Source organism: Gigantopelta aegis, chromosome 3, assembly GCF_016097555.1.
Source record: "Gigantopelta aegis isolate Gae_Host chromosome 3, Gae_host_genome, whole genome shotgun sequence".
Lineage (NCBI taxonomy): Eukaryota > Metazoa > Mollusca > Gastropoda > Neomphalida > Peltospiridae > Gigantopelta > Gigantopelta aegis.
In genome coordinates this window covers 72,793,853-72,812,959 of record NC_054701.1, presented here as the reverse complement: position 1 = coordinate 72,812,959, position 19,107 = coordinate 72,793,853, and the positions used below count along the sequence as shown (strand labels likewise).

At 35.0% G+C, this 19,107-nt stretch overlaps 1 protein-coding gene across 1 annotated transcript in view; it reads left to right on the top strand.

Annotated features, from left to right (window-relative positions):
- The window catches only part of LOC121392383 (uncharacterized protein C12orf56-like), a 57,222-nt gene that overhangs the window by 14,395 nt on the left and 23,720 nt on the right, over window positions 1-19,107 (top strand). Inside the window, exons 2-4 of the mRNA XM_041523618.1 lie at window positions 4,376-5,319; window positions 7,026-7,197; window positions 9,875-9,951. Coding sequence (XP_041379552.1) covers window positions 4,376-5,319; window positions 7,026-7,197; window positions 9,875-9,951 — 1,193 coding nt within the window. The remainder of the gene's footprint in view (window positions 1-4,375; window positions 5,320-7,025; window positions 7,198-9,874; window positions 9,952-19,107) is intronic.

Genomic DNA, 19,107 nt, shown 5'->3' with positions numbered 1-19,107 from the left:
GGAAACCCGCTGTCGCTACTTCATGGGCTACTCTTTTCGATTAGCAGCAAGGGACAACACAATGGGTAGGTGTAAGACACCCTCATTTCTTTCACTAACCACTAACAACTAGCCCACTGTCCTGGACAGACAGCCCACACAGCTTAGGTGTGTGCCCAGGACAGTGTGCTTGAGCCTTAATTGGATATAAGCACGAAAATAAGTTGAAATGCATGAATGCAACCAAAACCCTCATCCATAGTATTACTGATATTCAACCTCACAATACATATTTGACCTTTATATAGACATTACAGTGCTGATAGTGACTAAAATTTGGTCTATAGTACCAAGTTTCTTTGACTATATTTTTGTGAAAGGGTTATGCTTTACCGATTGAAAATGGAAATGCCTGAAACATCTATCATTATTATGGTTTTATTATTGAGTTAGCCTGGCTGCAAATATCTGGCTACAGAGCACAGAATCCATTATATTGATTGAAATTATTTCACGGGTGCAGTGATCCTTGGAATTAGTTGACAGGTTTTTTTTATGAATGTGGTAAGATCTCACATTTTTTTAATGAAAGTTAAAAGGTTGTGTTGTTTAATGCCATGACTAGAGCTGATTTATTAATCATTGACTGTTGAATATCAAACATTTGGTAATTCTGACATATCTTAGAGAGGAAACCCACTACATTTTCCCATTAATAGCAAGGGATCATTTATATACAGCATCCTACAGACAGGATAACACATACCACAACCTTTGATATACCAGTCGTGGTGTGCTGTCTGGAACAGGAAATAGCCCAATGTACCCATCAATGGGATCGTAAAGTAGGAGTCCATATTTATTGTGTTCAGATTTAAATTCAACTTTTAATACTTAATTAACAGTTTGTTTATAAGACATGATTTATTAGAACAAAATTTCAGTAATCAGAATCTAAACAAATTACATTAAAATATTTTTAAATTTTTAATGGGACATACCCTAGTTTCTAAACACTAAGGCATATTTTTTACTTTAGAGCCGTTATTGATAACTGAAATCATACTTTACTTAGATTTTATCGTTTATATTATCTGTTTCTGTGTATTCAAAGTGATTTTGGTCATCCTGGTGTTTTTAATATCACAAAATGCATTTCTCATATTTTTAAAAATGCACGTGTGTCTGAGAGGTAACAGTTATGGAGCCCCTGCGCGTGCTGTAACCTCATCGTGGTGCAGGGGTGTAACATTCTCTTTGAGAATGGCCAATACAGCACAAATTGAAGTTTACAGTAAAATTCGGTGTCCGTAAAATTCTGTGATATTTGTATTTGTATTTTTGCACAGTTCTTTACACTGTTTTTGTTTAAACCTTGAATTTTTATATTGATGTTGATCATCACTTTATTTATTTGCATTACCATAGTTTGACACCCAATAGCCGATGTATTTTTCGTGCTGGGGTGTCGTTAAACATTCATTCATTCAGTTATGGAGTTGAGTTTTAGTCTATTTTTAGAGGGTATTTCACCAATTCAAAGTCACAGACTCCTGTTTCACTCAATTGTAACTTTATTCAAATGTGTTACAGGTTTGTAGATTAATTAAACTTAGTGTTAATTTTCACGGGTTGAAACTAGGGTCTGTCCCTTTAAGACATTTTGAGGATTTTTGTTAAAATTTTGCTCAAACATTTTGCTCAAACATTTTGCTCAAATTCTACAAAAACATATTTTATGCCATCTAATATTTAAAAATATGGTAGACATGTTAGCAGATTCCAGATTTTTAATTTTTTTATCTACATTGTAGGAATACTTATTTAAAAAAAATTCATGACAATTGATTATGGATTTCATAATCTCTCCTTATACATTGGTAGAACCCAACCAATCGATTATCTGTTACAATCGACCATCAAAACGCCATTAATTTCTAGCCAGCTACATGTATGTATATAAATAATAATACTTATAAAATAAGATATATTTAGGTTTAGTTATTTAGTTTTGCAATATTTTGTGTTTTAAAATAGTTTATAAGAATGATTATATACAAATAAAACTTTAAAATTGTATTAAATATGTGTTCAGTCGTGAAACATCTGTGGTCAGCTCTCTTTTGAATGAAAATTTGTTTAGTTAAACAACACCACTAGAGCACATTGATTAATTAATCATCAGCTATTGGATGTCTGACATGTAGTCAACAGACAGGAAAACACATACCACAGCCTTTTTCCCAACCAGTGCACCACATTTGGTATATCAAAGGCTGTGGTATGTGCTGGCCTGTCTGTAGGAAAGTGCATATAAAAGATCCCTTGCTGCAAATGGAAAATGTATTGGGTTTCCTCTGAATGACCAAATGTTTGACATTCAAAAGTCAATGATAGTGGTGTTGTTAAACAAAACAACTTTGTTTTGCATATTGCTTAGTCTTGAAACATCTGTGGATATAAGCTCACCAGTGAAACATGGCATACGTCATGCACATGGCATTATACATATACATGTATGTACATGTAAATACATTCCTTCATTTTTCGAAGGATGTTTTAGCTTCAGATTTCACCAACTGTGAAATCACGCCACCGTTGTTTGTGTTGGTTACTTTACATTATAGCAACAGTATGTTGTATCGGTGGGGGGAATATTGATTCGTATTAATACAACTGACATGTGTGATTGACCCTAGATGACACTGTATAGGGGTACACTGAACAAATTAATTCCTCAATGGCTATAGTTCATATATACATGTACATTATTAAACAATATTGGTTTTTCTAGTATGCAGAAATTGCATTGTCTTAAGGAGATTAGATAATCTATTATGGTGTATGTAGGAGTTGCGGACAGTATATTGATCTGCTGTTTTATAGACACTAAACCTGTAAATTATTAATATAGGCAAATCCCATTGCGGAAATATATGATGGATAAAGAACTAGCTTATATGTCTTAAGGTATTAATATAATGTCAAAGATGTAATGAATACAATCGGTGAAGAATACAATGAACATGACTGAGATGATGAATATAAATATGTACATGTATGTATGTACTCACACAATATAAATATGTATGTATGTATGTACATACAGTGTTATGTACATGAAGAAAACAGTATAACAAGTACCAGACAAATGAAATAAAATAATAGAAAAAACTTAACTGAGCACTTAATAACATCAATAAAGTGTTTAATCCATTAAAATGTGGATTTTAAAAATTATTATTATTAATTAATTTACTATTCTTTTTTTATTTATTTTGAAAAAATACAACTAATGTCTATTTAGCTATATACTGGTTAAAAGTTAAAGAAATGTGGCACCAGTCAAAATCCTTCCTCTATACACAAGTATTTTACCTGGAAATAAAGATTTGAACATTACTGAAATCTAATCAACAGTGAAATCTGTTAATTAAGTGGCCACCAAAGGGAGAGTCAAAAACTGACCTTTTAAAATAGGTGGCTGCTTAATACAGGTGCAGGTGTAAGCCAATAAAGCAGTTTCGTTTTCATATAATTGGGGTAGATTTAATTTTGCACCCAAAATATAACTATATATACAGCTTTAATTAAAAAAAAAGAAAACTTACTTTTATTTTTTTAATAAGCATGGATATTTGAAGTAAAAAAAAAAAAAAAATCAAATGTTTTTTATTAAAAGCACACATGATACATTAGGTATTTAAAATGTTTTGCTACCTCTTTTGATAATTTCTATAAAATCCTTCAACATTCATCACATTTATATCACTCCAAAGAAGTCTCAAAAGTGTGATTAAAATTGTATTATATCAGCAGTAATCACAAAAATACCTTTTATTTGGAGTTGGCATAAAATAACAGTTCATAAGTACATTTAGCAGTGCATACCATCAATTTGACTTAAATAGCATTTAAATTTAATATCAGCCAGTGCATCACGACTGGTATATCAAAGGCCATGGTATGTGCAATCCTGTTTAAGATCCCTTGCTGCTTATCGAAAAGAGTAGCCCACAAAGTGGCGACAGCGGGTTTCCTCTCTTAATATCTGTGTGGTCCTTAACAATATGTCTGATGCCATATAACTAAATAAAATGTGATGAGTGTGTCGTTAAATAAAACATTTCCTTCCTTAAATTTAATGTCATAAATATATTATACATATCATTATACAGGGAACGTTTTGTTCAGTATTGTGTTGCGATTCACTAAACAAATTTCAGAGATTGCTACACAATTTTAAAACATTAAACAGTAGTTGCTAATCAATTTTCAATTGACTAGAAATATCCCTAATAAAAATTTTGATGACAAAATGTTTCCACATTTACTTATATTAACGAAAATGCTTTTCATTAGAAATTTAAAATTCTCTTCTTCTTTTTACATTCAGGTGAATGATGTAGCCGAATTCTTCAGCAAAGATGAGCGTAAGAACATACTTCATCTTCAGGTGACCTATTTAACTACAGAACCCATCAAAAAGCAATGGCGTCGATCTTTTCGGCGGGTTAGATCCGAATCGGTCATAGATGTGGTTGGGGGCTATGATCGATCGAACGTATCGACCCCGATGGGGTACGCGGAGTCTGTGGACAGTTTCACCGAGGACACTGGGTACTACACGCAGAGTACAGCGAGCTCTCAACCCACTCGTCCCGACAGTGAGACATCCAGTTTGTCAAACAAAGACTCTGCGCGGGGGAGCGTCGTCTCAAAGAAGAAGAAGAAGCTGAATGACAGTCTGGATCACGACAGCTACCTGCAGGCTCTGAAGGAGATCGAAGAAGATGACCAAGAAGACAAGAGTCTAAAAAAGATCCTATCCGTGCCTAATTCACATCCAGCTGCTGGTGACCACGTTCATAGCCGGAAAAAGCCTCACGTTTCCAAGACAGCCGTTTCTCAGAATCTTACAAATAGTCTTACCCAGAACTCAAAACAGTCCACTCCAGCAGTACCTAATGGTAAAGACTTAGCAGCTCAAGATGTTCCCAAGAAGGGCGTTTCTCCAATAGGGGATGGGTCTGATAGTGCAAAGAAAAGCACCAACTGCTGTTGGCCTATAGTCCGAAAGCGGAGCAGCACTCAGGTGACCCAGGATCCTAAGCAGATGGAAACGAAGGAATCGCCGAGGACAACGTCTGTAGACTTCACAGCAGTAAGCCAGGAACAGAGGCCCCTGGTGCCTCTCATAGAAGTGGACTCCTTCAGGAGATCTCACGGGTCGATGGTTTCATTCACAGACAGACCTTCCAGTCGTCTGTCGGCAGACATTTTTTCAGTAAGAGGGTCTATATCTAAATCCAGACCATTGGAGAATGAGAGGAACAGAAGGTACGTGCATGAGGAACGAGCTTTTATTTTTAAGAATATTTCACAGTTTTTGTTTATGTATAAAATCAAGTGATAAGTTTACATTTCCAAGCAGTTGATGTTACTTTTTAGGCAGTGTAAAAAATTGTTTTGGATATTCCAGCTTTTTCACTGTTAGCTGACTCATGTCTTATTAAAGGTTAAAGCGGTGTTCCGGCTTCTTGCATGCGATTTGTCGTGGTGACTCGAATTGTGTATGCGGGAAGACGTTACGTCATAACATTTGATGACATCAGACAAAGCTCGTCAATTTAAAAATATTTTGTGTGAATTGTAAGTGCATACAAACGTCCACTGAAATAAAGAAAACATGAATGTAGACAATTTACTGATGGTATTATGTACCAAAACAGTTATTGACCACATCTGGACAATAATAGGTTTTATGGACCCATGAAATCGGATATTTATAAAGTAAAGCAAAAAACCCAGAGTTGACAAAACTGAACGGTTAAACTTTAATTTGATTTGATTGGCTGAGAGCTTAGAATTTATCGTGAGAAATAGAACACGTTCTACTCTGTACGATTCCGTCACGACTTGTCGTATGACTAAAGTCGTTCCGATTTAGGTGTTATCACAGTACGATTCGATCGCATGCGACAAGTCGGTGCAACTAATCACATACTGAGAACGCCCGTTAACTTTATAATAAAGTAAAGTTAAAACCAGATAAACATTTTTGTGCCAAGTTGTAGTCAAATATCAGGAGATGAAATTACATATGTTTTCATTTCCAATAAAGGCTATTTAAATTTTTTTTTTTTTTTATTATTGAAAATCCTGCATTAAAATAGCTTTTTAGCTCAAAGGAAAATCGAGCAAGAGTGAAGTCTGTTGACTAGTAATGCAGATTGTGTGATTTTCTCTTGAATAGTGATGTCATTTGTATGATGCCCCCAAACTGTTCTACAGTGTACCCATTAAAAACAATAAAAAGGTGTCCTTGACAGTGTTTTTAGATAAAAAAATTAACATTTATTTTGTAAGACGCTTTGCAGTACTTATGTGAAAACAACAGTAGGAATAACAGTATTAACACGTTTTACTCATTATTAGGAATACAATATATACAGTAAAATAGATTTAAACTGCACAGCTCATACATGTAGTTCATAATTTTATTATAAAATTAACCTTTAAATGTCTAACATTGTGTTTATATTATATAAAGTTTCATTTTATGGTATATTGTAATAAGCTGCTAGCAAATTTAGTTTTTAAATTGTTATCTTTGCCCAGTTCATACATGTACTGGGGATGGCGGATCCAGAAAATCCATTTAAGGGGGACCCCAATGACGTGAGGTGGAATGCCAAGGGAACTTTGGAGGAGGTTTGGAGGGGGGAGAGTAAAAAAATGAAAATTAATATATAATAAAATTATAACTATCGCAAACTTTAGGGGGGGGGTGGCCCCTGGAGCCCCCCCCCCCCACTAGATCTGTCTCTGCTGGGTACATGATCAGAGCTATAGCTATTTTCCAACAAAATATCAATTATTAAACAAATTACTTTTGCCAAATTAAAATAAAATTTGCTAATTGTTCCTAAAATTTGCAATTGGCAAATGTGGCGAGTGGCAAAGCTAGCCCTGATGATAAAGCCTATAATTTCAGCACTAATGACTGATTTTCTTTAAGCTCATTTTGTGTGTGTCACTTGCAGTTCCCTGGGCTATGCGACTATGTCAGATTTAGGGGACTCCATTAACAACCTGAACATGCTGTCTGCCAGTGGACGGATGGAAAAGAGACCAACTCAGCTGCACATCTACTTGCTCAATCCAACCTCACCCATGCACATGCTTATTAAAAGTGCCTGGAACAATTTCCTCATTGTAAGTTGGACATTACATTTATAAGTAGATAATGGTTGTTCTGGTTACAAGGTGGTTACTGCGTAACAAAAACTTTCAGAATGGTACCTTGTCAGGGATTTATTTAGGCGTTATGCAGTACCGATCATAATGCTACTGAAAATTCTCAATTTCCAGAGTATAATTTGCAAATTTGGTGATAAATTATTTATATTTTAGTAATTATGTATATATGTCTTTAAAATTATTTTTAAAAAGTAAATTAATTATGTTCTTTAATATTACAGATTCATAAACTCATTGGCCCCCCAAAAATTCCAATTATGACTAAAATTGCACCAATTTTCCAAATCCCATTAGCCACGGGACCGTCACCATGGTGATAAATCCTAGATTGTTCTTAACAACATGAGATTAAACAAAAACAGCATCAAATACAGATTGATCAATTGTGTTTCATTTAAATATTAGATACACATACACTAGTATCAATGCATCGATAATGGCATGAATGAATTACAACAATTTTTATCAGTTGTGTTTTATTTAAATATTAGATACACAACCAAGTATCAATACACCATCAATGGTATGAATGAATTACAATAACTTGGATCAATTGTGTTTTATTTAAATATTAGATACACAGACAAGTATCAATATGGCAACAATGGTATGAATGAATTACAATAACTTGGATCAATTGTGTTTTATTTAAATATTAGATACACAGACAAGTATCAATATGGCAACAATGGTATGAATGAATTACAATAACTTGGATCAATTGTGTTTTATTTAAATATTAGATATGCATACACTAGTATCAGTGCATCAATAATGGAATGAATGAATAACAATAACTTTAATCAATTAAAATATTACTGGTAGATACACATACAAGAATCAATACAAGAACAATGATATGAATAAATCAATAAATAAGTGCTGTATCTGTGAAAGTCTTTTATAATAAAAATAATTTAAAATACATGTAATGGAAACCTCATATTTTTTTAAAAAGCTTTTATTCTTCATGTTATTGTTCTTAAGGGTCATTTGTTACACTATATCAGCTTGTAACAAAACAGGTTTTTTTTTTGCCTTTTGAAATACTTTAAAAATTCAGATTCAAGTTTTTCTTGTTTTTTTGTTTTTAGTTCTTAGACAGGGTGTGATTTAATGGTATAATATGTTATAAACCTATATATATATATATATATATATATATATATATACTCTTCAAAAAAAGAAACGCAAAAGGGTACAAATGGGTTATAACTCCGATTTTATGTTTCCTACTGGTTCATGCTTTGTGAATATAAGGTCATTGCATGTCCCAAACACATTCCCACGGTTACATTCGATAAAACGCAGCTACTGTACAATAAAGTTCCAAAATGTGAATATTCGCAAAAACGCAGCCACGTGCAAACCATGTCACCACTGCACGTGCGTTGTCTGCATGTGCAACATGAACACCGACAGTATAAAAGTGCAGAGTGTTCGCTTGCCTGGCCATGCAGTTGACAATCCAGGACATGCCACGTCTCAGTGAACCGTAGAGAAACAATGCCATCGGCCGACTAGACGCAGGCGAATCCAGAACGGCCGTTGCCAGGGCATTCCATGTGTCCCCAAGCACCATCTCCAGACTGTGGGACCGTTACCAGCAACATGGATCAACACGTGACCTCCCTAGATCCGGTCGACCATGGGTCACTACCCCCGGGCAGGACCGCTACATCTGGGTACGCCACCTTCGGGAACGATTGACTACTGCCACCTCCACAGCCGCAGCAATACCAGGTTTGCGCAGGATATCCGACCAGACCGTACGGAACCGCCTACGTGAGGTAGGAATTCGTGCCAGACGTCCAGTTCGAGGTGTCATCTTAACACCACAACACCGTCGACTCCGACTGCAGTGGTGCCAGATTCATCGACAATGGCCTCAACTGCGATGGAGACAGGTGTGGTTCAGTGACGAGTCCCGATTTCTACTCCGACGTCATGATGGAAGATGTCGCGTGTATAGGCGTCGTGGTGAACGTTATGCGGCAAACTGCGTGCAGGAAGTGGACAGATTCGGCGGCCACACAGGGCTACATTGACCAGATCCTCCGGCCACACATCGTTCCAGTTATGGCCAACGCCAACGCAGTGTTCCAACATGACAACGCCAGGCCTCACACAGCACGTCTCACAACGGCTTTCCTACAGAACAACAACATTAAATGTCCTTCCTTGGCCATCGATATCACCGGATTTGAACCCAATTGAGATTCTATGGGACGAGTTGGACCGACGCCTCCGACAGCGACAACCACAGCCCCAGACCCTGCCCGAGCTGGCAGCAGCCTTGCAGGCCGAGTGGGCCACCATCCCCCGGGACGTCATCCGTACTCTGGTTGCTTCAATGGGCAGGCGGTGCCAGGCAGTTGTCAACACACGCGGAGGCCACACCCGGTATTGACTCCAGATGACCTTGACCTTGGTGGTGTGTCCTATCACTTACTCACAATGGACTAGAGTGAATTGTGAACAATCCTGCAACATTTGGTAATTATCGGACTCACCATTCAATAATTAAATCAATTCTCCAAATGTTACGACAATATGGTTTTGCGTTTCTTTTTTTGAAGAGTATATATATGAACTATTTAACCTTTAACCTCTATTCCTTTGCTGTGTTTAGCGCTCAACTCTGATGCTCAACCCTGAGTTTAAACAGGCCTGCTTGTCTCCCTCCATTCACGGAACTCAAACCCTCAGGTAAGGAGGACCAATGCCAGCCAGTCTTACAGAGCTCACGCTATCACTACCCAAATCAACCATTGACATAGCTGATTCAAAATTAAATGTTTAAATGATCTATGCATTGTCATTGAAGATTTTGAAATAGTGTTTTAAAAATAGAATATGTGTGTAAATGTTTAAAAAGAATTGATTTTCAGTCTTTTCTTTAATTCATTTTGATAATATACAGGGGGGTTTTCAGTAATTTTTGATATGATATGTATACTTAGTCTAGTGCTTAATAATTTAGCCTTTTTGATGAAAATAAAATGGTCTAAATTGTGTAAAATTTACTTTAAAGAGATATTCAAAGTGAGCTCTGTTTAATAGTTCTGTATGTTCTATTCACTGTTAACAATGTCTTTCATATCAGTGGACATTTGTATAGTGTTTCTGAATCAATAGAAGAAAAAAAATTGAATTTTGGATGGCAATATTTATAACGATAATGTTCAGTTACCTGGTGAAAATTATAAACTTTGAATAGTGGAAACAATTTCTGAATACCTGGAGCTCTTTCCATTTATTTCTCCTTTATATAATAATTTTAGTGAAAATAGTGATACTTGTAAAAGCAAATCAATACTTGGATTTAGGCATTTGAAAAAGAAAATTATATAAGGTGGTTTTTTATTTCTTTTTTTTTAACTCCCATGCATTTTTGCATGTTTTATTTTATTTTATACTTATGTATATGTGTATACACGTCTAGCATATAATGGCAGTATTAAATGATGCAACATATTTAGAACACAGATTTGTGAAATGTACATGTGTAAATTCCTTCAGCAATATGATTGGTTTGATGTAAAAGTTTTAAAATGTACATATATCTGTGCTTAGCATCAAGAAGAAGAAACTGTTCAAAGCTAGGAATAGGTATTTAGTTTTGTAATACTTTTGAATGTCACTTGTTATTTCACACTAATGATGTTTTCACACCAACACCCCCAACCCCACCCCCTAAAAAATCCTCCACTTATTCACATGATAACCTTGTTGAGAACACATTTGTGACACCCTTGTTAAAAAACGTTACGTTCACATACCACTTTTTTCAAGATCTCTTTGTTGATGAAACAATTGTTAAGATTATCTAGTTTGTATTATAGATCTAGTTCATATGTTGAACTGGCTTGTTCAAACAACCCCACATATTATCTCGTTGTTCATGTTGTATCCTAGTTAAGATCACCATGTTTGCATGACATCAAAGTGTTCACATGATAAATTGTCAAGATAATCTGTTCCCATGACACCTCTTGTTAACAAATACTGTTGTTAAAATCACTCATACAGCACCCTTAGTAACAAATAACCTTGTTAAAATCACTTATACAGCACCCTTAGTAACAAATACCCTTGTTAAAATCACCCATAAAAGCACCCTTAGTAACAAATGTCCTTGTTAAAATCACCCATACAGCACCCTTAGTAACAAATGTCCTTGTTAAAATCACCCATACAGCACCCTTAGTAACAAATACCCTTGTTAAAATCACCCATACAGCACTCTTGGTAACAAATGCCTTTGTTAAAAATCACCCATACAGCACCCTTGGTAACAAATGCCCTTGTTAAAATCACCCATAAATGCACCCTTGGTAACAAATGCCCTTGTTAAAATCACCCATAAATGCACCCTTGGTAACAAATGCCCTTGTTAAAATCACCCATACAGCACCCTTGGTAACAATGGCCCTTGTTAAAATCACCCATACAGCACCCTTGGTAACAAAGGCCCTTGTTAAAATCACCCATACAGCACCCTTGGTAACAAATGCCCTTGTTAAAATCACCCATACAGTGCCCTTGGTAACAAATGCCCTTGTTAAAATTACCCATACAGCACCCTTGGTAACAAATGCCCTTGTTATTCTCACCCATACAGCACCCTTGGTAACAAATGCCCTTGTTAAAATCACCCATACAGCACCCTTGGTAACAAATGCCCTTGTTAAAATCACCCATACAGCACCCTTGGTAACAAATGCCCTTGTTAAAAATCACCCATACAGCACCCTTAGTAACAAATGTCCTTGTTAAAATCACCCAGTACAGCACCCTTGGTAACAAATGCCCTTGTTAAAATCACCCATACAGCACCCTTAGTAACAAATGCCCTTGTTAAAAATCACCCATACAGCACCCTTAGTAACAAATGTCCTTGTTAAAATCACCCAGTACAGCACCCTTAGTAACAAATGCCCTTGTTAAAATCACCCATACATCACCCTTAGTAACAAATACCTTTGTTAAAATCACCCATACAGCACCTTTGGTAACAAATACCCTTGTTAAAATCACCCATACAGCACCCTTGGTAACAAATACCTGTGTTAATATCACCCATACAGCACCCTTGGTAACAAATACCCGTGTTAATATCACCCATAAAAACACCCTTGGTAAGTATCCATATGGCACCCTTGTTAATATCACATGGTCATATTTATCACACACTTGTCACATGTTCAGACGACTCCCTTGTTTAAATCAGATTGTTCATAGAATGTCCTTGTTAAAATATAACTGTTCACATAACAATGTGTAAAATTACTACAATGTACAAGCATTTGCATGACATTATTTTTTACAACCATGCTAATTTGAAACATAACACATGACTTAATGAAAACTGCTTTTTCATTCATTTCATTTCAACTTATTTTTCTGCTTATATCCAATTAAGGTTCAAGCACACTGTCCTGGGCACACACCTCACCTGTCTGAGCTGTCTGTCTAGGACAGTGAGTTAGTGGTTAGTTGTTAGTGGTTAGTGAGAGAAAAGTTGGTGTAGTAGTCTTACACCTACCCATTGAGTCGTTAAAACTCACTCTGGGTGAGAACCGGTACCGAGCTGCGAACCCAGTACCTTACCAGCCGTTTGTCCAATGGCTTAACCACGACACCACCGAGGCTGGTGCTTTTTGTACATTGTACATAATATGAACATATATAATTTAACCTGTATTATTGGTTTAAAAATATTTTATTAATTATAAAAGAAAGTTTGTTAATAATATATATTTATATTTGTATTAATATTTATTCCATTCAAAATATTGATGGTGGAATTGTTATTAAACAAGCTATAAAGCCTATATTACGATAATTTTGTACCTATATGACAATAACACACTTTACGAAACAATGATTAACAGAGACAAACAAACTAAAACAAGAAATATAGAGTTAAATACATGCACATGTACATACATGTGGCCTATATGTTATGTACTACCACATGCACAGGTGATCCTGAACATTGAATCTACCCTTTAATAGCACTCGTGCCATACAAAACAAAGAACCAGTAAATATAGAATGCTAATTTGATATCTTGATGGTGTGATAACTTAGAATGGACTTAATTTTTTATGTTCAGTGCATATAAGTTGACATACTTGCTGTTACTGGTTTTAAGTTTTTAAAAATAACTTTGCATTTAGGTACATGTACTCTGTTCCAAAAGAATTAAGATCACAATTCTTTATAAAACTGCTCCCACAGACATTTTAGAATTGGCAGTCTTAGAAAAAAAACCCAGTTAGTACATAATATGATTTTATGTAAAAGCTAGTGTGGTTTGACCAATAAAACGTTAGAACATTTTAAAATAAATCTTGCACTTTCTTGAATATCATTGTACACTAAAAGTAATATTTGGTAATTATCATTTGCAGGACAGTATATTATTATTTCCATCTAGTTTTGAGTTAAGAATTTATTTCAGCAGTTTGATCAGTCTTGTTTATTATATGTATCCAACTTCAACATTATTTTCTCTTGAACAGACAAATGTATTAAATTACAATTATTGACAATTCTCAAATTAGCCTGTAAATTTAAAAGATTTATTTGCCATGCTCAACTTCATTTCCTATTTGACAGTATAAATCCTAGATTACTGAAAACCAGATCAATAGTGTGACATACGTTTTGTGTGTGAATATGCACATATATTTACAACATGTAAATTTTGCAAACAACTATGTGAATCTGCAATCAAAGTTATGCATGTGTATAAATTTATTAACTTTGGGTGTCAATGATGCAAAATGTACATGTACACATTTTATTTCCCAGTTTACAATATATAAAAATGGATTTCTTTTCTAAGAACTATTGTTTGATGTACTCAGGTTTAATCATTAGTGTCTGTGATACACAGGTGTAATAATTAGTGTTTCTCAACCACAGATTTAGTCACTAGTGTCTGTTATACACAGGTTTAGTCACTAGTGTCTGTTATACAAAGTTTTATAATTAGTGTCTGTTATACACAGGTTCAATCACTAGTGTCTCTAATACACAGGTTTAATAATTAGTGTCTGTTATACACCGGTTTAATCATTAGTGTCTGTTATACACAGATTTAATAATTAGTGTCTGTTATACACATGTTTAATAATTAGTGTTTGTTATGCACAGGTTTAATCACTAGTGTCTGTTATACACAGGTTTAATAATTAGTGTCTGTTATACACAGGTTTAATCATTAGTTTTTGTTATACACAGGTTCAATCACTAGTCTCTGTAATACACATGTTTAATAATTAGTGTGTGTTATACACAGGTTTAATAATGAGTGTCTATTATACACATGTTTAATAATGAGTGTCTGTTATACACAGGTTTAATAATTAGTGGTGTCTGTTATACACAGGTTCAATCATTAGTTTTTGTTATACACAAGTTCAATCACTAGTCTCTGTTATACACATATTTAATAATTAGTGTGTGTTATACACAGGTTTAATAATGAGTGTCTGTTATACACAGGTTTAATAATGAGTGTCTGTTATACACAGGTTTATTAATTAGTGTGTTATATACAGGTTCAGTCACTAGTGTCTCTAAAACACAGGTTTAATAATTAGTGTCTGTTATACACAGGTTTAATCATTAGTTTTTGTTATACACAGGTTCAGTCATTAGTCTCTGTTATACACATATTTAATAATTAGTGTGTGTTATACACAGGTTTAATAATGAGTGTCTGTTATACACAGGTTTAATAATTAGTGTGTTATACACAGGTTTAATAATTAGTGTCTGTTATACACAGGTTTAATAATTAGTGACTGTTATACACAGGTGTAATTAATAGTGTCTGTTATACACACACTTAATCACTAATGTCTGTTATACACAGTTTTAATTAATAGTGTCTCGAATATACAGTTTAATCAATACTGTCTTGTTATACTCAGGATTCAACACTAGTGTCCATTATACACAGGTTTATTCACTAGTATCTCTTATTAACAGGATTTTCCAACTAGGGCTAGCTCTGTCACTCGCCAAATTCACCAACTGTGAATTTTAACAAGAATTGGCAAATTTTATTTTAATTTGACGAAAAAATAATGTGTTATAATTTATATTTTGTTGGAAAATAGCTCTATGTTTTGCATTTTTTAAAGATAATTTTCGAGAAATTTTCTGATCACCCAGAGCTAGCCCTACCTTTATGTTCTGTTATGTAGACTAATGTTGTCGATGACTATTTTTAGAAGCAAATGTCAATTTAAAGGCAAGACAAATATTTGATCATTAAATAGTTAGTGCTTTGATCATGCATGCAGACAGTTGACCGATGATAAGTGCCTGCATTAAGTACTTAACCAAGTGAACTGAACCTTCCGTAGCTATGCAATTTACCTGTTTGTCTGGTCATATGCGATTGTGTTGCTGTTACATTACTTAGAATCGTGCGGTGTTGAAAACATCCTGCTGAGTCTGACGTGTTTGCTTCATGGTGAGATACGTATTTGTGTAATATCACATTGACGTGTTAATGGAAATTTAGAAACGAAAAAAAATGAGGAAATTAATGGTTGTTAAATGAAACATTTGTCAAGATAACCTTTTCATACACGACACCCTTGTTAATGGACACCTTTGTTAATTGACACCCTTGCTACTCACTTGTTAATGGACACTCTTATTAGTGGACACCCTTGTTAATGGACACTCTTGTTAATGGACACCCTTGTTACTGTTACACCCTTGTTAATGGTCACCCTTTTTAATGGACATCATTGTTAGTGGATACCCTTGTTAGTGGACACCCTTGTTAGTTGTCACCCTTGTTAATGGACACTTTTGTTAGTGGACACCCTAGTTAGTGGACACCCATGTTAATAGTTACCTTTGTTCATTGACACTCTTGTTAGTGGACACCGATGCTAATAGACACTTGTTAGTGGACACACTTGTTAGTGGACACCCATGTTAATAGTTACCCTTGTTAATTGACACTCTTGTTAGTGGACACCCATGTTAATAGTTACCCTTGTTAATTGACACACTTGTTAGTGGACACCCATGTTAATAGTTACCCTTGTTAATTGACATCCTTGTTAGTGGACACCCATGTTAATGGACACTTGTTAGTGGACACACTTGTTAGTGGACACCCATGTTAATAGTTACCCTTGTTAATTGACACCCTTGTTAATGGACACCAATGCTAATGGACACTTGTTAGTGGACACACTTGTTAGTGGACACCCATGTTAATAGTTACCCTTGTTAATTGACACTCTTGTTAGTGAACACCCATGTTAATAGTTACCCTTGTTAATTGACACACTTGTTAGTGGACACCCATGTTAATAGTTACCCTTGTTAATTGACACTCTTGTTAGTGGACACCAATGCTAATAGACACTTGTTAGTCGACACACTTGTTAGTGGACACCCATGTTAATAGTTACCCTTGTTAATTGACACCCTTGTTAATGGACACCAATGCTAATGGACACTTGTTAGTGGACACACTTGTTAGTGGACACCCTTGTTAATAGACACCCATGTTAATAGTTACCCTTGTTGAATTGACACACTTGTTTGTGTTAGTGGACACCCATGTTAATAGTTACCCTTGTTAATTGACACTCTTGTTAGTGGACACCCTAGTTAGTGGACACCCATGTTAATAGTTACCCTTGTTAATTGACACTCTTGTTAGTGGACACCCATGTTAATAGTTACCCTTGTTCATTGACACTCTTGTTAGTGGACACTGATGCTAATAGACACTTGTTAGTGGACACACTTGTTAGTGGACACCCATGTTAATAGTTACCCTTATTAATTGACACTCTTGTTAGTGGACACCCTAGTTAGTGGACACCCATGTTAATAGTTACCCTTGTTCATTGACACTCTTGTTAGTGGACACCCATGTTAATAGTTACCCTTGTTAATTGACACTCTTGTTAGTGGACACCCTAGTTAGTGGACACCCATGTTAATAGTTACCCTTGTTAATTGACACTCTTGTTAGTGGACACCCATGTTAATAGTTACCCTTGTTAATTGACACTCTTGTTAGTGGACACCGATGCTAATAGACACTTGTTAGTGGACACACTTGTTAGTGGACACCCATGTTAATAGTTACCCTTGTTAATTGACACTCTTGTTAGTGGACACCCATGTTAATAGTTACCCTTGTTAATTGACACTCTTGTTAGTGGACACACTAGTTAGTGGACACCCATGTTAATAGTTACCCTTGTTAATTGACACCCTTGTTAGTGGACACCCATGTTAATAGACCCTTGTTAATGGACACCCTTGTTAGTGGACACCCATGTTAATAGTTACCCTTGTTAATTGACACCCTTGTTAGTGGACACCCTTGCTAATGGACACTTGTTAGTTGACACCCTTGCAGGGATTTAGGTTGCACCAATGTCATGACAATAAAAGTTACGCCAAAATATGTATGCCCAAAATAATAATGCCCAAACTAAGTACAAGCATGCCGACCACAAAACATTCCATTTCAAAGTCACTGAAATGTTATGCTTTAATGAGATAACAATAACTTGAAATGCATTTCCAAATATTCACAACTCTTCAACAGCTTTTAATTGATAACATTATTGTGCTAAAAAAAGTGCTGAGAACAGACAAGAAACCCATTTTGCCCAAATTAGTGAGATCCAAAACCATGCGTTGTTAAAACATAAGGTAATTATTGTAATACATTTTCTAGAGCATTAAAGAAAAACACATGCTACCACCAACATATATAGAGCTATGCCAGCAGGAGCTTTGGCTTCTGTTAGGGACACCCAAGCTGGACTGGTCAGTGACTAGACTGATATGGACTAAGGGTAAGGTAACCCAAACAGAAACCTTGAGTACTGAAGTCAGATGCCATATAACCGTAAATACGATGTGTTGAGTCCGTCATTAAATAAAACATTTCTTTTTCTTTTTTTGGTTAATGGTTACTGAGAGATGCTACTTCGATGTAGTGGACTTTCACTTCCCCAGTGGCCTATTCAAACTCATTCTGGGTTGGTGCTAAAGTCTTAATCAAAATGATACCCAGTAGAATACATGTAGCTTAAAAAGAAAATCTCAAAATGTTGGAGGCAAAAGTAACACTCAATGAAATAAAGAAGTGCATTTCATCTTTGAAAAAAAAAAAAAAGACAATGGGAGCTGGGAAAAGAAAATGGTTGGCAATCAATCATTTGGTGTGTACAGTAGGTTCTTATTGGTGTAAAGAAATTTAACATGATGTTTTTTATTACATACCTATTCAATCTTACTATAGTGATAAAGACATTTTGAAACTGTGTGATAAATTTATTTTGTATCGCACATATGTGCGATCTGGACCGGAACTTTTAAATGGGGAATTTCTTTTTTCTTTTTACTGCATATATGATTTACAAATTATGTCACATTGTATTTGAAACATTACACAAGGCTGCCACAGAGTATGATTCTTAACGTCAAGCAAATCCATGAAAGGAGTTTTTATCATAAATTTAACAAAGTGTTAAATTAAAAATTGTTTTTGTAAAACATAAAAGAAGATATGTAATAAATACAAAACTTCACATACGTTGTTTTTTTGTTTCCTATTTATTGCACAAGTTTATTTTGAGAAAGAACATACCACTCGTATATATTCTTGTGCAAAATAAACTCGTGCAATAAATAGGAAGCCAAAACAACGTATGTGAAGTTCTGTATACATGTTTGTATCACACAGTATTTTAAAAGCTATGTATGAAAACAAAAATTGTACCATCATCACACAACAAAATAAACTGATTTTGTACAAAACGTCAATGTTCTGCATTGCATACTTCTGCT